At 52.7% G+C, this 23,545-nt stretch overlaps 8 protein-coding genes across 8 annotated transcripts; 6 read left to right on the top strand and 2 right to left on the bottom strand.

Annotated features, from left to right (window-relative positions):
• Positions 1–1,926: 1,926 nt before the first annotated feature.
• Positions 1,927–2,484, bottom strand: VTN00DRAFT_7142 (uncharacterized protein; the record flags this gene model as incomplete). The annotated part of the gene is made up of 1 exon (XM_069433857.1): positions 1,927–2,484. One exon carries the CDS (start codon positions 2,482–2,484, stop codon positions 1,927–1,929), a length of 558 nt encoding a protein of 185 aa, XP_069287196.1.
• A 4,620-nt stretch (positions 2,485–7,104) lies between these two features.
• On the top strand, positions 7,105–7,603 carry VTN00DRAFT_7141 (uncharacterized protein; the record flags this gene model as incomplete). The annotated part of the gene is made up of 2 exons (XM_069433856.1): positions 7,105–7,178; positions 7,369–7,603. The coding sequence occupies 2 exons, from the start codon at positions 7,105–7,107 to the stop codon at positions 7,601–7,603; spliced, it is 309 nt and encodes a 102-aa protein (XP_069287195.1).
• Positions 7,604–7,766: 163 nt separating this feature from the next.
• VTN00DRAFT_7140 (uncharacterized protein) lies at positions 7,767–8,421 on the bottom strand (the record flags this gene model as incomplete). The annotated part of the gene is made up of 2 exons (XM_069433855.1): positions 7,767–8,233; positions 8,328–8,421. 2 exons carry the CDS (start codon positions 8,419–8,421, stop codon positions 7,767–7,769), a joined length of 561 nt encoding a protein of 186 aa, XP_069287194.1.
• A 1,263-nt stretch (positions 8,422–9,684) lies between these two features.
• VTN00DRAFT_7139 (uncharacterized protein) lies at positions 9,685–10,701 on the top strand (the record flags this gene model as incomplete). The annotated part of the gene is made up of 3 exons (XM_069433853.1): positions 9,685–9,970; positions 10,267–10,290; positions 10,340–10,701. 3 exons carry the CDS (start codon positions 9,685–9,687, stop codon positions 10,699–10,701), a joined length of 672 nt encoding a protein of 223 aa, XP_069287193.1.
• Positions 10,702–10,994: 293 nt separating this feature from the next.
• Positions 10,995–14,095, top strand: VTN00DRAFT_7138 (uncharacterized protein; the record flags this gene model as incomplete). The annotated part of the gene is made up of 3 exons (XM_069433852.1): positions 10,995–11,406; positions 11,463–11,686; positions 11,744–14,095. The coding sequence occupies 3 exons, from the start codon at positions 10,995–10,997 to the stop codon at positions 14,093–14,095; spliced, it is 2,988 nt and encodes a 995-aa protein (XP_069287192.1).
• Positions 14,096–16,110: 2,015 nt separating this feature from the next.
• VTN00DRAFT_7137 (uncharacterized protein) lies at positions 16,111–18,587 on the top strand (the record flags this gene model as incomplete). Its single annotated transcript, XM_069433851.1, has 4 exons — positions 16,111–16,479; positions 16,557–16,666; positions 16,728–17,806; positions 17,860–18,587. The coding sequence occupies 4 exons, from the start codon at positions 16,111–16,113 to the stop codon at positions 18,585–18,587; spliced, it is 2,286 nt and encodes a 761-aa protein (XP_069287191.1).
• Positions 18,588–19,006: 419 nt separating this feature from the next.
• On the top strand, positions 19,007–21,520 carry VTN00DRAFT_7136 (uncharacterized protein; the record flags this gene model as incomplete). Its single annotated transcript, XM_069433850.1, has 5 exons — positions 19,007–19,092; positions 19,168–19,299; positions 19,364–20,111; positions 20,175–20,693; positions 20,786–21,520. The coding sequence occupies 5 exons, from the start codon at positions 19,007–19,009 to the stop codon at positions 21,518–21,520; spliced, it is 2,220 nt and encodes a 739-aa protein (XP_069287190.1).
• A 621-nt stretch (positions 21,521–22,141) lies between these two features.
• VTN00DRAFT_7135 (uncharacterized protein) lies at positions 22,142–22,462 on the top strand (the record flags this gene model as incomplete). Its single annotated transcript, XM_069433849.1, has 1 exon — positions 22,142–22,462. The coding sequence occupies one exon, from the start codon at positions 22,142–22,144 to the stop codon at positions 22,460–22,462; it is 321 nt and encodes a 106-aa protein (XP_069287189.1).
• Between the last annotated feature and the right edge of the window lie 1,083 nt (positions 22,463–23,545).

The following is a 23,545-nucleotide window of genomic DNA, read 5'->3' as shown; positions in this document are numbered from 1 at the left end:
CCCTCGAATGACGACAGTCCCAAAAATTGACTCGACCCTTGGCACCGACTTGGCAGGTCGATCGTGACGAGAAAGAGGCAGGTCAACTGCTAAAAAAAAAAAAAAGAGGGGAGAAATTCGGTGAAACGGCCAGTCTGGTTCGTGTTCCTCATTCAGGAACCCGCAACTTTATTCCGGTCAGCTCGTCGACCGGGTTCCTCTTTAGGAAAGATTCCTCGTCCCGTCCCACGGACTTACGTACACAGAACACCACAGCTTTGTTGGCATTATCATTGGATTATGCGAATGCAATCGAACGTGCCCATAGTTGTTACAGCGCGCAGCACTACTGTAGAGCTCGAACTTCAAACACGGTGAAATCCACACCAAGCTTGAGATTATTTCACGCACGAGGTTTACCAGATTCAGTAGGTCAACGGAAGCAATTCCGTCTGCTACCAAAGCCTGCAGGTCTAGAATGAACTGATTGACTCTCTACTGTAGCACCGGTCACGTTTGAGATTAAGTCTCATCTTATGCGTACTCCAGTATACAACGTATTGGAGGAGCAAGCACCAAAGCGTGGAAGATCCTACAGAGCATGCTATACCACATCCATCACAAAGTTCTCTCCTTCCTCCGCAGATCCATCGGTCCAGAGGAGATTTGGTTCTATCCAGACAATATTCCAGAAGAGTCGAGTACTCCAAGGCACAAAAATTCCATAATACAAAATACTGCATTTGTATACCCGCTAGAATTGAATAGAAATGCCCATCGATTTGATCATTTGAGAGCAGCGGGTTTCAAATCCAGCAAAAAGTTATTGCGTAGCTAACGGGCGATTAACACACTAGAAAATTCCTATTAGTTGATATACCATATTATTATTTCCGATGAAACAGATCTGCCCGTTGCATACGGTAGTATTCCCTAGGCTTCCCACATCAGAAACTTTATGCGGGTTAAGCTTTGACGCAGTGCCCTAAAACTCAATTGAAGCCCACTATATCACCATCCACTCACTTGTCTGGTTTACATGATTGGTGACACAACGGGTGTCCTCCATGGTATGCCGTTCCAGAGACCACATACGTGAGAACCATTAAGCATACACTCTACCTAGGAAAGTCCACCAATTCGCGGACGTTCTTCCATGCAACTTATTCTCGTGTCCCGAATGATCGACTGGCAGCTCGAGCAGCAGCTCAAGCGGCTCGATCCAATTCCGCATTACGCGCGATGTATCCCGATCCTGATTCTGAGTCGAGATCCGCAGCCCTCTAGAGGTTTGGATCCCGATACGTGTCTTGTTTCATAGGAGAACCTTAATGCAGAGTGGGTAGCTGGCCTAGAAAGCTTGGTACAGTTTAATCTGTTGATGCTGTAGCTCTGGGAGATCATTATTTTGAAGGATTTGAAGATCAGACTAGACTAGACTGCCTATGTACACCGGTATCGCGTTGGTAGTATGTCGTGCATGGATACAAGATGTGCCGTTCGTGCGGAATAAGATGTTATCAACTGACTCGGAAGAAGGGAAGTGAAAATAAAGTTTGTTGGACTTGCTGAACTTGAATAATACGTGTGGCATAGTGCGCTGTGTACGGTACATCGAAGTCACCATGGTGAGACCATGGCTTTAGGAAACTGTATCATTCACGTCGTTAACTCAGTCATGATAAAAAAAATGATAAAAAAAATACATCATATCTATCACCAGAACCTTTGCCCCGTCCATACATTTCTAGCAAATTGCTCAAGATCGGCCTGCTGGAGGATAAAGTCCCCTTCGGGCGATGGAGCTGGGTTTTGGATCTCGTAGAAATATATCGGAGAACGCCAGCATGAGTGGGGCTCCGCTGACCACGACAGATCTATTACTTGTATCCTGGCCTTGCAGAGCCATCGTAATGTTCTGTGTCCGAGCGGAAATGATCTTTGCGTTCAAGGCCGATTGGGAGCAGGAGGGGGAGCAGGATTCTGCCAGGCCTCAATCTGTATAACCGGTTGACGTTCATCGACGGTGATAACGACCGCGACTTTGACGTCTCCACCGGAATTGCCCAACCACCACTTCGCATTGGTAGTGAGGTGTTCCAACATGTCAGAGTATCCGACGTCGACGACGAGCGTCGGCCACTCGTCGCTTCGTCCGGGAGGTAAAGGATAAGGCTGGTAAGAATCATCGGGAGAATTGGCAGCTGTCGGTCCCATAACGGTGGCTGATCCATCTGGCATGAGATTGTCGTCTAAATTCATACTCTTGGCCGTTATATAGAACATCTTCCCAAAGTGGGTGCGTCTGATTCCGTAGGGGAAGATCCTGGCCTTGACTATCAGGCTGCCCAGCCCCATGTCGTAGGCAACGGGGTGCTTTTCGAAGATCTCCCGCTCCGGGCGATTGACGATACGATTGATCTGGCTTGCGGGGAGGTGGGAGAAGTGGAGATATACGTCCGATGTCTTCCCTCTGTCTAGATGTTTGCGATGATGGACGATCATCCTCTTGATGGTGCCTATCGATGCGCCTACATATTCTTTCGTTCCGGCTGGCAACGTGTTGACCAGGTCGCGGATAGATGGCGGTGGGTCGACTGGAGAAGATACGATATTATTTATTCTCGAACGTCCTGCGGCCGGAATATAGAGATTTGAGAGGCCGCCGAGGTCACTTTCTCTCGCGCAGGATACAACTTTGGACTGAGAGTATGTACTCCGGATAGACGAGGAAGCATAATTACCTAGTTGTACATTAGTGAAGCCCAGAAATCAGAAGCCTAGTGTCGATTTTACAGTTACGGCTTGTAGAGTTGAATTGTGCCTAACCCGCGCATTTACATATATCCATGGATCCTACTACCAAACCCAGCACCCGCACATAAGTCCCTAGGCAGAAATTATACATCTCAGCTAACTATATACTTTTCAGAGCAGATAGGCGAATATAGAAATATATGGAAAGTTGGTTTGCATTGCGTTGGTTGGCGTTGTATTGTTGCGTGGTGCGAGGATATATATCATGCTCTACATCTAAAGTAGACATCTATATGTATATATCAATGGTGATCATGACACGCAGACAGATGAATAAATAAACACATCACAGCACCACTTTCATTCTCTTTTAAAAAGAAATTACTTCGTCCCGTCTTCCGTCAAGTCTCTTCTCCACTATCTGCTGCAGCAGACCTCTATCCTATCTAGCTACCTACCATGCATTCCTCTGCTCTGTGCCTAGACATCTGTCTGTTCCCGCTACAATTATGTAATCTACCAAGCTACAGTAGAATGTGTCCTTCACTTTCAACCAGCGCATCCAACAGACAATCAGTCTATCGGTCACTCAACCACCGCACACTGCACACTTGGTACGTTAGGTAACCAAGAATTAGGCATTTAACTCTGCATGTGCTGTACATGTTTCCCTCCTTCAGGCCTCATAACTGCCAAGCAGCCGAGGCCTGCCAAGAGCAAGAACAATGCACCGCACTGCACTGCATCGCAATGGCATGAACGGACAGAATAAACTCAGGGAAGGAATGAATAAATTGGCTAGCTGATACTGCAAAATAACCTTTCTGTATAAACCTTGGAGCTACTTCTCTTCCATACTCAAGTTGCTACAGTTCTTGGCGTCGCACGGCGGTGTTATGTGGCAATCACAATAATACTACCCTTAACTCATGCTGCATGCATGCTGCGTACGTACGTAGCATGGATGGCTATGCTGTCTTTCCATTATCGTGCATCACGCTCATGATAAAAAATAAATATTATTACCATAATATTATCATCCGGTGTTCTCTCGGCCCTTAATATTTAGGTGGCAGGGGATTTCATTCATTCTCCAGAGGTAGCTGCGGTCTGGTCGGCGGTCTGCGGTCGGATCGGGCGGTCTGCATGGCCATGCAGGTTCCAGAGAACCCAAAACCAACCCAACCCCTGCCAAGAAAACCAAGAAGCCAAGAATCGATGAGAGTACGCTGCACCCAGGTAAGGGATACAACAATGCAACCATCATTCATCCATGCAATGAATCATTATTCATCATGATAAACCAAGATCAACCAGGTCATCATCCAGTAGTTTTTTTTGTTTCAAGCGAACTCAACTATGGAGTTACTCCGTACTACGGATACTACTCCGCATTACTCCGCATTGCCTAGGTACCAGTCCCCTTCTTTTAAGCGCTTAAACTATTTGAACTGATTTACCACCGCCAAGAAAAAAAAAGACTCACGCGTGATGCAGGTATATCGGCAAGTACGTCTTAATTTTTGGGACCCTAAATGGTGTCTCTGGATTATTTGCTTGGCGAGGATTATTAGAGTACCTAGACTTGAAGGCAAGGTATGTTAGGTACCTAGGTAGGTAGGTTACAGACGCAGTATGGATAGACAAGACAGAGAGAGATATGAATGGACATGGATAGGCATGGGCTCCTGAACTTTGCAGTGGTAGCCCCGGAAATAACCGCCCTGCATCAATGCCAAGTAGTATCAATTGAGATGAACGCGTCTCGGTCTACCTGCCAGTTTTGGGTCATGATTCTAAATCCAATACCATCCGATCAATCCAAGCCAAACGTGCTACCTAACGTAAGTAAAAAGAGGCAGGTATTACGTACACTACAACCCAAGCACTGAAGTGCGGAAGCTCTCCGTGCCGTACTCTCAATCGAGTCAATCGTCTACGTGGTACGTATTCCATACCCTAGGTAAGGTAAGGACCCATAGGAGGTCCAGGTAAGCATAAAGCATAAACCAAGACAGATGAGACATCCGACTCGAAGCGAAGCTTCAAGCTCATGATGACCAGCCCCAACACATCTCCTCTAAGAGCCTACCTAGGTAGGTTAAGGTGCTTTAGGTTTCTCCGCAGACCCAGAGAGTAAGACCCAGGTCCAGCCCGATGGATCACGCCGCACGGAGAGAGAGAGGCAGTGCAAAAGCAGTGCAAAAGCTCCAGGCAGCAAGGCAAAGGACCAGGACCAGGACCAGGACCAGGCACACATGCGATGGATACCTAACTGGCTGGCCCAAACTCCAAGAGAAGAGACAAAAGGAACAAACGAACGAAACAAACGGACCGGGACCGACGTGTGTCATGTTTGATCGACCGCGCGTGGGGCTCTGGGCACAGCCTCCCCCTCGCCTGGAGCTCTCATCTCCGGATCAGTACTCGAGGGCAAAATAACAACCATAATATAACGAATGGTGTGACGAATAATAAAATAATAATCCGTTGCTAATAATTCTGATTGCTTTGGAGTAGTTACCTAGGTATGGAGTACCGACTTGAAAGAGGGAATATGCTACGTACGGCCCTTTCCATTTCGCTTTCCAACCTACGTGAGGAACCCCCTTTCTTTTTTTTGTCGCTGTTTGCGTGCTCAACTCAACTGCATGGCAGGCTGCAGCAGCTCCCGTCTTGCTCTGGTTCTTTTTTTCTGCCGCAGGAAATAAAACCCGACTATCGAATCATTTATTATCATTGATCCGGAGTATGGAGTACGTATGGGGTATGTAGATAGGGGACCAGGAATAGACACCTCTACTCCGGACGTGTGCTTGCTCCCCTATCGACACCACCCACCCCCCAATATCATCAGTTATCTATCTATCTATCTATCTATCTACTCCGTACGGAGAGAGAGTGCCTACTTGACTCGATAGCCTGTACTGTAGTCAAAAGTCAAGAGTCAGGGCGTCTTACCTGGGAGTAGTTCTCACCTAGGTAGTTAGGCGGATCTGGTCTGGTCCTGGGCATGCACGACATACTGTGTAGAGCACAGCGCAGCGCAGCGCAATTTCCGCAAGATTCCGTAGATTAACTTTAGATGGGATCTGGCCGCCCTGCGAAATTGAAAGGGCCAACCAACAACACAGACCAAAGTTTCATCTTGCAAGGTAAAGTAGGGCTTTCAGGTTTAATTTAATTTCAGCCTTGGAGCTTGAGCCTTGGAGACAGGGCTGCTATCGTATCGTGAGACTGAGACAAGACAAGGCAAGAGTCCGTGAGGCTCTACCCAAGAGTACCTAAGTTAGACTTGTGTACATGACGCCATCACATCACATCCCCTAGGTCCAGCCCGGCCCTGCCCAGCTATGATTGAGGATGGCCATGGCCAAACCAAACCAAACGCAGGTACCTACCCTACCTAGCCAAACGAGTCAAGAATCCGAAGGACAAGAAATTCTTGGAAGTATCAAGCAACGACTACTTACGAGAGCTATCGAAGCTAAACTTCATACAGATATCAGGGCTTAGGGTCTGGCCCTGCCCTTTGCCTTGGCCCTGGTCATGACTTGCCTGCTGCGGTATCATGATCCAAACCCGGGGGTACAGGAACGGACCGGCCGGAACGCTCGGCATCAGCACCATCAAACAGACTTTTTTTTTGTTCGATTTCCAGACTGGACCAGAACCAGACCATAACGGCATAACCCGACAAAAAATAATCGAACACAACGGTAACTACGAGTCCACGTCCACATGGCGAGAGTCCGAGAGGCGCACAACTCCGAGTGAGAGCCGATAACTCCATCGAATCCCCATAGTGATCCGGGAATAAGGCACCGTGTCTCGCCCTCTCGCTGCTGTCTCCATGCCGATTAAGAGGAAAAAATAAAAATTTAAAATTAAATAGACTTGTTCCCACTCGATAAGATTCGTTCAATCATAGCCGTTGGTGTCCAATTCCAGGGACCAAGTATCCAGTTACCCTATCCATTCCATCCTATCCTGTCCTATGGACGTATGCCATATGGTTCTATGCCTCTGAATCTAGGTCTCTATGTTCTGTACAGTACCTAGGCCAAGTCCGTTAAAGAGGCGCCAATCTAGCGGTGCTAGTGTTCTCGGCCGACGCAATCACGCACCGCGGCATCAGGTAAATCCTTTATCAGCGCAGAAAAAGGCCCCAAGCCAAGACCGAGCCAAGACCACAAGCATTCCTATCGTTTACCTAGCACCTCTAACTAAGTAGTAACCTATGTGGTGCCAACAGTGCCAAGTGGAACGGACTTATGCAGGGGTCTGGTCTCGGCATTGGAGTCGATTGACTATCAGGGCAAATGATGCATCGCGATTATAGATAGAGTATGCAGTAGTGCAGATGCGATGAGCAGGAACGACGTAGGAGGCGTGGTGATTATTGACCTTAAGATGTGCCCTGCGGAGGGACCGTATACAGAGTACGCAGTACACCGTAGCTGTGCACGCAGTACGGAATAAGCGACAGGCAAATTGTCGATGCCACTCGGTTTGTTTTGATTTTTCGATGTTTGAATTTTTTTTTGTGTGCTACCGTAGATGGCCGCCGAGGAAAGTGACAGGAACGGAACCAGAACCAAAGGTTTTCAGAACCAGCAATCTCTGTTGTAGACGGGGCACTCAGTACCAAGGTTCCAGGTTCCAGACCTTAGATGCGTGGGTCAACGACGTCGCCGTTCCCGGGATCGTCTACCATGGGATCTGTTTGGGTATGTCGCATCGCGCATACCACGGGCCGACCGCGAGCAGTTCTGCGAAGCAGACCAGGCCAGAACCGTCGCTGAGATCCGGCACCATGATTGATCAAAAGAAAAGCCGACAGAGGACCATGGAAAAAGGCGCGTAACTGAGCCAGCTTACTGCACGGAACGGATTGTGTGAGTTATGTAAAAGTGGGCGGTGAGTGGTCGCCGGTCGGGGATGGCTGCTGATCCTGGGGGTTTAATTTCAAGGATTATCTGGCCTCTCGTTCGCCAGGCACAGCGACGTCGGAGGTCGGAGCAAGCTAATCACCCAACGAGCACTGGTAAAAGAAAAGCCCAAGACTTTCTCTTATCAAGGTCGCGTCCGTGACCAGTGACCCATTCTGGCGTCGAGTCTAGGACTTGAGAAGAGATAGCTGGCCTGGGAGCCCTGGCCAGGCCAGCAGAGAAGACCCATGGGGAAAGTGAGCATCGACTATCTGGCGAGGCGTGCTGAGGCCTACTTCCGTTCTGGTATATGCGGGCGGCAGAATCGTGAGACGCGTAGCGAGATTGGATCGGCGTGTGCCCGCCCCAGACACCGCACAAAGACAGCTTAGAGCCAAGCGGCAGCACGGACGGGCGAGCGATAAGGAACGATGATGCCATGGAGGCAGATACGGCCGATATGGATGATACGGTGGTGGCATTGTCGCATGTGCAGCATCGAGCAGCGGGAACAAGCTCGTTACTGGGGAGCAGATTCCCCTGGGACAGACTGCTGCACCGAAATTCTAGAAGCATGTTAGGGCTGAGTCGATTACGCAGAGACTGCGGTGAGGGAAGATGACGCAGTGGACTACTGCGGGCGCCGTAGGGTAGACTTGCCGGAAGCGCAGCCGGTGCCCACTTGCCACTCTTTCCGTCGAGGATCGCAGCGCGCGACCTGGTGGCGAGCCTCACTTTGGAGAAGTGCACCCATACGACGCGACCTGGAGATACGACGCTTATCCTCTGCCGTTGATCAAGCACGAGCCTTCGCAGGTAGATCTCTGAGATACATCGTCAGCATCGGACTGAACACCGTGCTACTGCCGATCGGGCACGGGCGCACGTGAGCAGCAGCGCTCGCCAACCGCGGTAGCGCTGATAGTCGGTGACTGCCAGGTCGGGATGCCCCCTGGTCATCACCGCCGGAACGCTGTTGCACGCTTTTATATTCCGGGAAAGGGTCGGGAGGTCGGGGGTCGGCTCGTCCAGCGCCAGTCGGCGAGCGCGTCGGGGAGGGCCAATGACGGCTGGCTCATTGGTGAGGTAATGTTATTATCCGAATCGCTGCAGCCTCGGCTCCGCACGGTGTTTCCTGTTCTGCGTTCGCGTGCGTTCGTTCCACGGCTGCGCGGTGGGGAGAGCGCCCTTCGAGACGCTTCGACGAGCGGTTGTGATGGAGATTCCTCCACTTCTGACGCCTGGGCAAAAGTCTGTTTTGGCTCGACGGACACCGCCCGTGAAACATTCTGGTCGCAAAAATAAGGAAACCAACGTCGAAACAGGGAAAATAGAACTGGTGATGGACTGCTGCGCGGCTCTGTGGGCTATCGTCATCGCAGCTGACGTAAACCAGACGGATGTCCTCGATCGCGAAGATCCCCGGAATCTCCAACGTTGACGGGCTGATAGTGTGCAGTAGTTATCGCCGTCGCCGTGCGCAGGAGGGGAAAGGGGGGGGGGGGGGCACGCCGACCGTCATGTCCATTGCATCGCATCGCGCATGAGGCGTGGGTGAATCGTAATAGTAATACTTAACTCCAGTTCGCCCTGGACTGGATCTCGTCAAACCGGATGGAAACAGTTAAAACGGTGGATCAGAACCGGTCGCATGAGGGCATGATTGGGCCGGTGAGGACATGATGGTCGAGAACGGCAAGGCAGGTCAGCCGCAGAAGACGCCGGGCTGGCCGAACAGGAAAGGAAAACGACACCATGCCCGGGAAGGCTTCGCGGTGTATTGTGTACACTCAAGGTTGCGGCCATCTGACGAAAGTGATGCGTTTGATCGAGGGCGTTAGATATCGTGGTGGATTAAAATTAGGTGACGACATGCGTGGGGGGGGGGGGGAGGGGGAGTAGTCAGCAGCCCGTACGAACTCCGCGGCCGCTTCTCTGCCCGTAAGGTGTCTCTCTTCGACACTGAGATGCGGTGTACGCAGCAAACCGAGAGCTGCACGGTGACGAGATCCGTCGCATGCCCCCAGCCTTTCCATACGGTGTTTCACCCATGGCCTTTTCTTCCATCTGCAATGTAAAGCGGCGAATACAGTCGAGGCGCGCCGTTCGACCAGATGACGTGCCGGGAGGTGAGGACTGGAGGGCAGCTCGCGCGCGAGAGCTCGACACGTCGACGGCGAGTCCAACGTCCTCCACATGCACGCCACGGGGAATCTCCTATCATAATTCTACGAGAAAAGAACCCGAGATGCAGGACAGGCTGACGAGCAGCTGCAGCTGCAGCATCTCGAACTTTTCGACGGGTCTGGTACTCTGTATTTTAACGGAGATACGGGGAGTAAATGCCTCACACACGGCAGGCAAGGACGTCTGCATAAGTGAGTCGATACCCAGACCCGATCTGATTACTCCGTGTTATTATGCCAAACGGCTGCGCGCTGCCCTGACTAAGACGAAAGCGGGCAGCAGAGGAGAAAGTTCCCCAGACAGCCAGGTTGAGTGGCCGGACTAGCAGGCGCCGGAGCAGTCGCTAGCAGCAGTGATCGATCCAACCGCGTTCGACAGCCGGGTTTGGATGACGTTCTGATACGGCGTGGAGACACGGTTCGCCCTGTTTGGGCAAGTGGGTTTATCTTAGTGAACGCCATAGTGCATCTGCCGTACGGGGATAGCTCTGCTGCAGGCCAGGGAGGTCGGCCAGCAGAGGGAACAGACTCGGAGGAAAAACAGACAAGAAAACAAGAAGACAACAGCAGAAATCCCTTGCGTGCCGGATCGTGCTGGACGATCGGCTAGAACGGCGCACCGTAGCAGGAGAGGCCCAAGCTTGGAGCAGCTCTCTTCGCAGGACCCGCAGCGCCCTCGTCGTCAATCGCTCGGAGAAATGAAAAATCGCGCATACAAACGGCCGCGCGCGGCGACCGCAGGCTGGCCTCGTTTCCCCTTCCGCCGCGCTCGTCTCCTCTCCCGCCCCCGGATCGCAGAGAGGGGCGAACTCGGCACAGCTGTCCCGGCAGCGTCCTGGATTGAGTAGTCCTGGTATTCCCACATGCTCCACAAGGCCTTCTCTCTCCAGCGGGCCGGACGGCGTGAAAAAATGTGAGCCCTCGGTCGCCGTCACTGGCTGCGCTCGGCAGATGAGCTGCGGGCTCGACGGGGCGACTGACCTGTTCCAGCTTAGGAGCTCTCTGCGTTCAAAACATTAAATACTCGTCGCCCTCCCCCAGCCTGCTTCCCTTCCTCAGGATTTCCGACCCTGCCATTCTGCGATCCTTTGCATCTGCTCTCAACTTCTGGGTTCCGAAGGCCTTGTGAGCCGAAGCAACAATGGCGGAGCGGAGGATCTCCTACGCTCCCGACGTGGAGAATGGTGACCATCATCGCAATGCCCCCGACGTCAACGACATCTCTGGTCTCGATGAGTACACGGCCCTGAACCGCTACATCTCGACCGCCCGCTCGCGCCGCGGCTCCGTCGCCAGCGCGGACGACGGCCCCAAGCGCAAGCCCTGGTACAAGCGGCTCTTCGCGACCGGCCCTGGCAACGGTGTCTCTGATCCCAAGGAGAAGGACACCTTCGTCTGCCCCGAAGAATGGATTCAAACCGACATCCGCCGCGGTCTGTCCGCCGCCGATATCGAGCCTCGACGCAAGAAGTCGGGATGGAACGAGCTTACGACCGAGAAGACGAACATGTTCATCCAGTTCCTTGGATACTTCCGGGGCCCTATTCTTTATGGTGAGCTAGAACGATCTCTGTTGGAGACCAGGACGGAGGCTGACAATGGCGTCTAGTTATGGAACTCGCTGTCGCTCTCGCGGCTGGTCTGCGTGACTGGATTGACTTCGGTGTGATTATCGGTATTTTGATGCTTAACGCTATTGTCGGTTGGTACCAGGAGAAGCAGGCTGCCGATGTCGTGGCCAGCTTGAAGGGTGATATTGCGATGAAGGCTGTTGTTGTCCGTGACGGTCAGGAGGAGGAGATCCGCGCTCGTGAGCTGGTTCCCGGTGACATTGTAAGTGCCATTGCCTCACGTATTCCGGAGGAACCATTGCTAACGTCCCCACCCCAGGTCATCCTCGAGGAAGGCCACGTCGTTCCCGCCGATGTCCGTCTGATCTGTGACTACTCCAAGCCTGAGATGTTCGAGGTCTACAAGGAGATGCAGGCCCAGGTCAACGACGACACCCTCAAGGAGAAGGACGATGACGACGACGAGGGAGTTGAGCACCACACCGGCACTTCCATCGTTGCTGTTGACCAGTCCGCCATCACTGGTGAATCTCTGGCTGTCGACAAGTACATGGGTGATGCTTGCTACTACACCACTGGCTGCAAGCGTGGCAAGGCCTACGCCGTTGTTACTGCCACCGCGAAGCACTCGTTCGTCGGTAAGACCGCTGCTCTGGTCCAGGGTGCCCAGGACCAAGGTCACTTCAAGGCGATCATGGACAACATCGGTGCTTCTCTCCTGGTCCTCGTCATGTTCTGGATTGTCGCTGCCTGGATTGGTGGTTTCTTCCGTCACCTGAAGATCGCTACCCCCGAGCACAGCTCTGTCAACCTGCTGCACTACACCCTGATCCTGCTCATCATCGGTGTCCCTGTCGGTCTTCCCGTCGTCACCACCACCACCCTGGCTGTCGGTGCTGCCTACCTCGCCGAGCAGAAGGCTATCGTTCAGAAGCTCACTGCCATCGAGTCTCTTGCTGGTGTCGACATCCTCTGCTCTGACAAGACTGGAACCCTCACTGCCAACCAGCTCTCCATCCGTGAGCCGTATGTTGCCGAGGGCGTGGATGTGAACTGGATGATGGCTGTCGCTGCCATTGCTTCGTCTCACAACGTCAAGAACCTCGACCCCATCGACAAGGTTACCATCCTTACCCTGCGCCGCTACCCCAAGGCCCGTGAGATCCTGTCCCGCAACTGGGTTACTGAGAAGTACACTCCTTTCGACCCTGTCTCCAAGCGTATCACTACTGTTTGCACTTGCGACGGTGTCCGCTACACTTGCGCCAAGGGTGCCCCCAAGGCTATCCTGAACCTGGCTGAGTGCTCTGAGGAGGAGGCCCGTCTCTACAAGGACAAGGCTGCCGAGTTCGCCCGCCGTGGTTTCCGTTCCCTTGGTGTCGCTGTCCAGAAGGAGGGTGAGCCCTGGCAGCTGCTGGGCATGTACCCCATGTTCGACCCCCCTCGTGAGGACACTGCCCACACCATCACCGAGGCACAGAACCTTGGTCTGTCCGTTAAGATGTTGACCGGTGATGCCATTGCCATCGCCAAGGAAACCTGCAAGATGCTGGCCCTCGGTACCAAGGTCTACAACTCCGAGCGTCTGATCCACGGTGGTCTCGCCGGCTCTCGCCAGCACGACCTCGTTGAGAAGGCTGACGGTTTCGCTGAGGTCTTCCCTGAGCACAAGTACCAGGTCGTCGAGATGCTCCAGCAGCGTGGCCACCTGACTGCCATGACTGGTGACGGTGTCAACGACGCTCCCTCTCTCAAGAAGTCTGACTGTGGTATTGCCGTCGAGGGTGCCACTGAGGCCGCCCAGGCTGCTGCCGACATTGTCTTCCTCGCTCCCGGTCTGAGCACCATCGTCGATGCCATCAAGCTTGCCCGTCAGATCTTCCAGCGTATGAAGGCCTACATTCAGTACCGTATCGCCCTGTGTCTCCACCTTGAGATCTACCTTGTCACCTCCATGATCATCATCAACGAGACCATCCGTGCTGAGCTGATTGTCTTCATTGCCCTGTTCGCTGACTTGGCTACCATCGCCGTTGCCTATGACAATGCCCACTTCGAGATGCGCCCTGTCGAGTGGCAGCTGCCTAAGATCTGGGTTATCTCCGTTGTCCTTGGTCTCCTGCTTGCCATCGCCACCTGGGTTGTCCGTGGTACCCTGTTCGTTCCCAACGGTGGTATCATCCAGAACTTCGGTGCTCCTCAGGAAATCCTGTTCCTCGAGGTCTCCCTTACCGAGAACTGGCTGATCTTCGTCACCCGTGGTGGTAAGACCTGGCCGTCGTGGCAGCTCGTTGGCGCCATCCTTGGTGTTGACGCCCTCGCTACTATCTTCTGTGTCTTCGGCTGGCTTTCCGGAGACTTCGAGCAGACCAACCCCCCGACCTCCACCCAGTTCTCCGAGCACGGTGACGTCGACATTGTCACTGTTGTCGTCATCTGGGCCTACTCCATTGGTGTCACCATCATCATTGCTGTGGTCTACTACATCCTCACTGAGATCCCATGGCTCGACAACCTTGGTCGCAAGACCCGCTCCAAGGCTGACACCAAGATCGAGAACCTCATCGGTCACCTCTCCAAGCTCGCCATCGAGCACGAGACTGACCCAGCGACCGGTAAATCGAGATACGCCCTTACGACTCGTGCCCTCGAGGAGGAGGACGATGACTAAGCGGTCGGGTTTTCACTCGTTTTTACCCGTATGTGGGTGGCTGCTCTGATTAATTCCTAAATGTTCGGGGCACGCCTCTATATTATATACCGCTGTTTACAAAGAGGGAAGCCCTTGGACTCTATTTATAGACTTATTTTTCATATATCCGACCTTGGTCGTAGAGTCTTGTACTCTTTTCTCTTTTTACATGTATGTATGTATGTGACATCAGACTAATATGGTACACTTAGTTTTACTGAATCAATGAGCCAAGGCATTATTAAAGAATTTTCATCTTCTATTTTTTTTTCCCTTTCTGAGTAGTTCTCACCAGTAGGCCCCTTCAGCTTTGGAGAGATCTTGAAGCTGCTCAATTGACTTTGTGCGTAGTCTCTACCCTTCGGTTCGGTTCCAGGGTTCTGGACCCGTCGCCCTACTAGTACCCAAGGAAACGTGCCCGAGAAAGCGAAAGAGATATATATTCCCATCCATGGAAACTGGTGCCGTGGGTGTCGCTTGACACGGCACTGAAATTAATTTTTTGTTTCCATCTAAGTTCTTTTCCACGAGCGTGGGTCCCGGACAAGGCGAGCCAAGCTGAGTTATCTCTCGTCTTGATTTCATGTCTTCCAAGTCGTGTACGTACAGTATCTATGAGCCCACAGGCGTTTCGAGAGCTGGTTTTATCTATCTATCTATCTGTCTATCTAGCAGAAGAGACATCACTGGAGCAAAAACGGTTCATTATTATTCAGTTTGCACAATTTTGGGACATGTATGTAGCACACTGTCTTAGATGCGGCGACGGGTGACATGAAAATGTTAGGTAGGTATGTATAGTAGTAGGATCGTAGTAGTACTACAGCGGATTCACGTGAATGGATGGAATGGATATAGATAGATAGATGAAGTTAGTAATATTCTCTGGTATCGGTTCCTTCTATCTGGATCTAAGACTTAGTCTACTAATGGAGTATGCGTTTTTTTTTTTCTCGTTGAGATTTTGATCCATCTATGTATGGACTTGATTGAATGTGGACCGTCTCATGAAACTAACGACCTGATGATGTCTACCTGGCAGATACCCGATGAAGACGTGTTTCTATCAGCTCGGTTTGATTGATTGGTGTAATAGCTGTCGTTCTATCAAGATACTGTATGTCTAGCAGTACCTTAGGTTACTGTACTACCTTGTAGGTCTATTGTCCCGTTTCGCTCATGGTGCTCCTTCATGTGCAGTAGTTACATTTGACTGACTGTATAGTACCTACCTACCTACCTCTTACCTAGACGGGTGGATGGGATGGATCTTGGATTACAGGCTGTATGCTACTAAGTCTATGAAGGACTTAGGATTGGCCCATCCCTCATACAAGTCAGTCAACGAGTTCAATTCTTGACGAAAACAACTAGCATCATCATAACCATAACCGGTTGGGGAAGCCATGCATGTCGCTGAAGAGATAGTCGATGGTAGGCGAATGCGTGCTTGCGTAACGCGAGTTAGGTAGCGAGCGCCATCCATGTCCGGGAACAATGGGATCTCTGCATTAGTCCTGTGCATCAAGACCTGGATATCTATATAGGTATGCTTCTATGGACTCGTGCCCTTGAGTATGATACTCGTTCGAACGCTGTTCTGATCGTTCGCAAGGCCTTTCTCCCATCGCGGCAGAATGATGAACCGGCCGCCATCTCGACTCAGGCCAGGCCTGTCGGAGCACGGCCTCGGACCGTGACCACCGTCAACTAAGATTCAATCCTTTGACCGCAAAAGACTGAACCCAAGAGACGATCCCCGCATGGTGGGCTCGTCTGACCAGGGCCCCGAACGAAAAGGGCGCGACCGTTCGAGTCATATCCTCCCTACTGCCTGCTAGCTGGCCATGATGACATCTCGATCAACACCACCGGCGTGTTTTCTCCCTCGCTGGATCGCGGTCAATTCGACCCCAGCATGAGAGAACAACGGACCAACAACAATCAATAGCTGACGCTCGCTTGCATTTTTCGTGCCTGAATTATTTCTAATCATGTCGAAGCGCTCGTGGAGCCAGGTCGACGGCGGCGCGGACCGAGGCCCTTCACGCCGTCCGTCTACTGCTATCGCCTTTAACTCTAGAGAGGCCCAAAGTGATGCGCTCGACAGCCCGACAGGCTCATCTTTCGGCATTATCACAGACAGCAACGGCGTCTATCGGAATGACCCGGCAGCCCCGACAGAGAGACATTCGACTCTACCGCTGAATAACAGTTTCCCAGACAGCGCTGCCGCAGGGCATCAGGACCGTAACGCTCGGACGCAAGGTGCTGTGCCGGTCCCGAGACTCGAGCCGGAGACGCGTCGCTGGCCGTTGATTACACGGAAAGTGAAGGCGTGCGCGGCTTGTCGTAAGCAAAAGGTAAGCGAAAACGTTGCTGATACGTGCTATACCGTCTATGTGTTCGTGTATGTGTACTAAGCTCAATATCCGTGTAGATAAGATGTATCATGGACGATGGAGGCCCGCCGTGCAGGAGATGCAAGCAGCGTAGCCTTTCGTGTAAGCTCAATAAGAGCCTGCAGACGCTGATAGACGACGAATCACGGTAAGCCGTGTAATCTCGATGCTGTTTGCCTACGCTAAGGTTCGAACTCGACGTGTCCAAGATGGAAGAAAACGGTCAGCCATGACTTGACCGTGATCCATGCAGCATTGGAGCAAGCGCTGAGGTCGCTGTCGCTCCCTGGGCTCCCTCCTCTGCATACCCCGTTGCCAGATATCCCCATCGCCAATGGCGGCTTTCATGAAAGCAGCCGTCCTGAGGATGCTGAGGGTCCTCGACTGCGCGATCCGTCTCCACATGTCTCACCTTCCGACGATGCCTTGGCCCAGGTGCCCATTGATTCCCTTTATGAAATCACGCATCTACGGTCTTTGCGCACCGAAGCCGTGGAGGAAGATCGCAGCTACATGGACGATTTTATCTCGCGGGGAGCGGTTCGTCTAGATGACGCTGAACGTCTTTTCCGCTTCTACATGATACGCCTGGACCCGTACATATATGGGATCGCGAGCAAATATAAGACGTTGGAGAGCCTGCGCAGAAGCTCGTCTGTCCTGACTGCTTGCATCTGCGCCGTGGCTGCGTGCCACCAGGCGGACGATGGAAAGCTCTACGAAGTCTGTAATCAGGAGTTCCGACGTCTCGTGTCCAGCACCATGTTCGACCGTCGCATCAGCCTGGAGTATCTCCGTGCGTTGTGCATCGGCACGTATTGGCTGAGTGACATCTCGTGGACTCTATCGGGGTTCGCCGTTCGACGCGCGAGCGATATCAATCTGCATAAATTCTATTACAGGATCGTCGATTCCGCTTCGAACAGCAGGACGGGCGCCAGTCCGGCAAGCTGGGATCCTTCCGATCCGGAGTCGTCGATTGACCCCGTTCGACTGTGGTATCTGCTCTATATCTGCGATCAGCATCTGTCGATACTGTATACGAGGGACCCATTGATCCGCGAGGATGAGACTATTCGGGGGTGGAGAAGCTATCTGGGCTCACCGCATGCCTCGCAGTCGGATATGAGGATATCCAGCCAGGTTGCCCTGATGCTCGTCCTGAGCCAGGTCCGCGAGCTGTTTGGTGTCGACGCCAGCAAGCCCATTCCGCGGGCCTTCATCCCGCACATAAACACCTTCAGTCTGCAGCTTGATAAGTGGCTGGCGCACTGGTCTCAGAAGCTCGGTAAGCTTTGATTGCACTGGACCATTCTCACTAACTAAACTGACAGAAGCCAGAACCCAACGAACATATAGGAGACTTCCCAATCAAAGGAGTACTGCTCCACTACCACTTTGGAAAGCTGCATCTCTGCTCTCACGTCTTCCGCGGCCTCAAATCCGGCGAACATATCGAACCCATCCCGCTATACTTCAAAGATGTCGGATCGACTGCCGTCTTACACGCGACTACGATCCTCGAGCTTCTCCTCGACGACCCTGATCTCCGACGAAGCATCGTCGGCGGTCCGCACTACTTCCACACGATGGTCGCGTTCGCCTGCGTGGTGCTGCTGAAAGTGTCGGACCGGTACAGCGAGAACCTATCCATCGAGCTCGGATCAGTGTACTCATTAATCGTGCGGATCATCGACCTGCTGAGATCGAGCCGTTGCAGCAGGTACCATCTCGTCCACTGGATGGCTGGTGGGCTCGAAAAGATGCTTCGCGCTTCGAAGATCGCTTCTCAGCGGATGATCCCGATTCAATGGAATCATAGCGGAGCTGGAAGAGCTCTTGGAATGGCAGCAGGCGGAGAGTCGTCTACTCATTCTTCGTTGTTTCACGGCCAGGAGCAGCTTACGCCGCAGTCACCCGTGCAAGGTCCGGGGACGGCTGGGCCGATGGACCTTTCGCAGGGTCAACCCGGTGAGCAGGATCTGGATGCTGGACCGTATCTGCCGATGCTTGAGGCGTTGGAAGGGAGCGAATATGATCTGAGTGGGCTGAGCTTTAATTTTATATAATACGCTTTTCGACTGTATACGTAGCCAAGTCATGATTCACGGCTTTCGGGTTCGGCTACCCGGGTTTGGGAATTGAAGGCGGTGCAAGCTAATAATAATAATAATAATTGATTTCCAGTGATTATTTTTCTTACTGGAACGGTCACCTTGGATATGCGAGTGCTTATCGGGCAGAAGTCCGATGTATCTACGATATCAGGAACGTGATTGGCTGAGAGGAGGCACGCTCCGTTCGTTGTTCTGATTGGCGGAGCGCTCCGATCGGTCGGCAAAGATGCTGCCGAGCCGAGGAGCTCGCGCCTGATCTTATCTGGCCGAGCGGCCCTGATGTCCTTCTATGAGACATTCCCCGGACATTATGATACTATTCATTTGACTCTATTTCAATTCTTGTCAAATAGAAAATTTACCGGAACCAGATGTCCGACGGACCCAGCCAGATTGATTCTCCTTTGGATGAGACGGCCGAGAGGCCGGCAAAGAGAGCGAGGCGGAGTTTTGTCGCGTACGGCATACTACTACGTCTCCGAGGCTCCCAGAAAGATGGAGTGACCTGTTACTAACTCGGGAAGATACCTAGCTGTCGACGATGCCACTCGCACAAGATCAAGTGTTCCGGGGAGCAGCCGTGCCATAACTGCCGGCAACAGCCCGAAGGCTCCGTCGAATGTGTCTATCCTGCGCGGGATCGCAAAGTGCTTGTTCAGGAGAGGTATGTGTAGCCCTACATCTTGTTTTGTATGACATGTATTTGCTAACGAGTATTCTGCGTTTAGCTATCTCAAAAGGCTAGAGGAGGAAAGCCAGCTATGGAAAGAATCCAACTCCCCCGGACATAATAGTAGCAGCTTGCAATTTGGATCTGGCAAGGCTGCTCCTGATGACCGGCAACGACATCAGAACCGATCCAATAATAACAGCAACAATGCTGCTGACGGGTCTGGAGGTGAACCCTCCGAAGCTGTCCCTCCCAACCCGGACGTCGACATCCGCAACCCCTTGATCGAAGACCGGGCCTGGTTCGTCCGCGACCACGCCTCGACGCAGCCCGTCTACATCGGTGAAGCCGCCTGCACCGCTTTTGGCACCCGTCTCCGTCAGTTCCTGAACGGCAACGGGCCCGTGGCTCCTCTCCCGCGGTCCGCGTATGTCAAGCACAAGGCGCTGCTCCGGATGGCGGGCCCCGAGTTTCGGCTTCCAAACCGTGCGTATGCGCACTTACTGATAAAGGTGGCTCTCCGGTTTCTCGGAAACGACTACCACCTGATGCTGCGGAAGTCGACGCTGGAGAAGCTGGACTCGCTGTACCGGGACCAGTGCTTCGATGATCCGGTCCTGCTGTGCAGGCTGTTTGCGATCTTTGCCATCGGGGAGTTGTATACGAACCGTAAGGCGCCGGCGTCGTCGGCGTCGTCGACAGGGCCGGAGGTGCCTGGGACGGCGTTCTTCCTGCAGGCGATGAGTCTGTTTCAGGATCTGCATGAGGAGGCGACGGTGTCGTATATTGAGATTTTGGTGCTGCTGGTATGTGCCCATCGACCTTTCAACACAATAAAAGTGGTGAAATGTTTTCTAACGGTACGGCAGTCCCTATTCCTCCTCGCTCTCAACCGCCCCAACTCCGCATATACGTTTGCCGGAATAGCCCTCCGGCTCAGCTTGACCCTGGGACTCCACCACAATGTCCCAGAAGGGCACATAATATCCCCCGTCGAGCGAGAACATCGCATCCGCGTCTGGTGGTCCGTCTACACGATGGACCGGATCTGGAGCTCGAAGCTGGGCCATCCGGTCACGATCCGAGATGACGATATCGACGCGGATCTACCCTCCATGGATGGGCTGTCGCCCAGCGAGCGTGAGGAGTTCTCCGACCCCGAACACCTCGTCGCGCACCTCAGGCTGGCGCGGATCACGGGAGATATCATCAGCGATATATACGGCCGGCCGCGGCGGGACAAGACATTTGTGCAGAGCGTGCATAAGATATTGAGGAGTTTGAGGTCGTGGGCGGAGACGTTGCCAGAGAAGGTCAGGCTGAGCCAGAGCAGTCCGCATAAGTATGCGTCGAGGAATGTTGCGTCGTTGCATTTGTGTTTTAACCAGGTGAGTGCCTATCTACCACCTACTATCAATACCGTGTAGAGGCGCAATAGAGCCAGCACAGTGTACGGCAAGACTCACTCAACCAATCGCAGTGCGTGATCCTCACCACCCGCCCAATCCTCTTCTACGTCTTCAAATCCCGCTTCCAAGACCCCCAGATAGACGGCAGCGTCGCCTCCCGCATGCCCTCCCCCATGACGTCCGCCCTCGCCGAGGCCTGCATGCACGCCGCCCGCAGCTCCAACAGCCTCCTGACCCAGCTCTGGATCGAAGGCTCCATCGCCACCTTCGGCTACTTCGACTCGCAGTACCTCTTCTCCTCGACCATCATCCTGATGATGTCCCTCGTGCTCCACAGCAGCAACGGGAACAGCAGCAGGGCCGAGGCCGACCGCGACGCCGTCGAGACCGCCACCGACATGCTGCAGTCCATGGTCGAGGACGGGAACCTGCCCGCGGCGGGGTTCTACCAGCATCTGCTGGAGCTGAGGAAGTGTTTCGATTTCAGCCCCGAGGGTGGGAATGGGAATGGGAAGCAGTTTTGTGGGTTGGCGGGGAGATTGGCCCCCCTCATTGGTGATAACGTGAACAATAATAATAACAATAATGTTAATGGGACTAATGGTAGTGCCCCGGACGTCGGGGTGCAGGGAGGTGGTGGTGTAGGTGCGGGTGGGGTTACGGACTTCTCAGCCATGCAGATGACCGTGCTGGATGATCCGTCGATCCAGAATTTCTTGATGCAGCCGGATATCCATTGGGGGCTGCCGGGGGTGCTGGAGTCGAGTGGGGATGTGATGAGCATGTCGAGGTGGATTTTTGAGTGAAGACACCTATCAATGTATATACCCATGGTATTTCTATGTACTTGGTTGGAAATTTCAGGTTCGACACCTATAGCTATATAACTAACCACTTGGAGGACCTGGAACCGACTTAATATCATCTCAATCTCATAGGCTCTTCTCTTGCAAGGATTACGGTACCTTGTGGGAGGAAATCAATCCCAGTACAAGTTGTCATCTGCATACGACGTCCGAGTCCTCTCCCTGGGGACCTTGGCGGAGTGCCTTTGTTGCATGTGACGGACCAACCTTGATGGCAGTGGACGCCCTGCCCAACTAACAGTCAAAGTTGAAACTGACGAATCGCATCACCAAGTTTCACGGAAGCCCATTTACGGAGTACATAGAGCAAAAAGAAGTATCGGTCAGACTTGCAGTCTGCGACGACGTTGGCACGAAAGTGGAGCATCGTATGTTTCCGGAACGGCCTCCCGAAGATTTAGATCTGATAAATTCACTATAAAAAGACGCGAGCGGCGCGCCCGAGCTTCGCACATTGAAGGCTATGTGAAACTCCATCAGTGCACTATTGTCTCTCTCCTGCTATGAATCTATCCCTAGAACATAACAATTACCGTACAGGTATCGCTTGAGGATCAACCAATGGCGATCTCACAACCCTCGAGACTTCTCCCTACTACTACTACTACTACTACCACCACCACCCACACCAGCAGCCCGATCTGGCACCACCAACACCAGCACCAGCCCCTGACAAAGAGCCAGGTCTACAGGACCAGCAGGGCAAAGCTGTCCATGGCGTTACCCGTGATCCTGCTGGTCGCGATCGCGGGCTTCGCGGGGTTTCAGTGGATGGGGAATTATCTGTATCGTTCCCGATCGTCGTCGTCGTCGTCAGAGGGTTCGGTTTCTTCCACTTGGTCGACTGAGTACGGGTTGTTTGGCATTTTGGAGACAAGATGACACCGTTATTGATTAATCGGCGGATAATAATAATAATGACCTGAAAACATTACGGGTTACGCTCGATCGATTGGAACGCAAATTCTCATACCGTGCCGGGGCTGCTGCTACATATATGCTGGTTAAGAGCGATCGCGATCGAACGAGTATGATGAAGTGAGGTTCCTTCTCCCGATTGCGGGGCAATGGAGGTGTTAATCATGACTAGCGTGGCTCACGAGGCGCTTTCTGGATGATGGAATCTGGCACAGCTCAACCTGGCCGTTCGAGAACACCTTCGAGACGACCTTTGTGGAATCGATCCCTATTATTGATTTCCCACGTGGAAGAGGTTGGCTTGTGGGGTGGGAAGGCATGTTGCAGTCGGTATGATTTTCATCCCGCAAAACCCTACTTTACCTTGGGTAGGCATTTTCGATGCTAACTCAGAGAAGCAGCTCACTGAGCGCACTGCTGGTGTGTGTGTGTGTGAATATACTACCTACCTACATAAACGCCTAAGCGTTTCTGATAATGATACCGGCGTCTGTCTTCAACAGCACAGCACGACCAACTTGAACGATGTCTCTCTCCTTTACCAGAAACTAACTCGAGGCGTTGGCGTTGGCGTTGGCGTTGTGTTAGTTAGGGCACTTTAAGCTCCAAAGTCCCACCCGCGTCTTCGAGATCTGAGATGTGGGGGACTCGGGAGTCGGAGTGCATCTCATCTCTGTCTCAGACTACTAGTCTAGAGAGGAAGGGGCTCCTCCTGCATACTCATCGGCGCATGGGAGAGGTCAGCTCAGCTTTACCTAGAGAGAGGCGGATATGAGTTTGCGGGCGCCAGCAACAACATCCGAGACGAGGTCAACGCGCGGATGAAGATGAGTCATCGACTTATCAGAGACCGACACAGAGTGAAATGGTGTGGAGTCGGTGACGATGGACGAGGAAGAAGTAGAAAGGATGATCGTTTGTCTGGCCTAGAGGGGGGAGGATATTTTGGAGTGATCGGGAAGGACGGTTGTCGTGGAGAGAAGGATATTATTATCAATGAAATAAGAAAAAGGTCAAAGTCTACTCTACTCGATCGGCTTATAATGG

This window comes from Thermoascus crustaceus, assembly GCF_041956765.1.
Source record: "Thermoascus crustaceus strain CBS 181.67 unplaced genomic scaffold VTN00scaffold_4, whole genome shotgun sequence".
NCBI lineage: Eukaryota > Fungi > Ascomycota > Eurotiomycetes > Eurotiales > Thermoascaceae > Thermoascus > Thermoascus crustaceus.
Note: the sequence above shows the minus strand (reverse complement) of the source record. Positions and strands in the feature narration are given on the sequence as shown.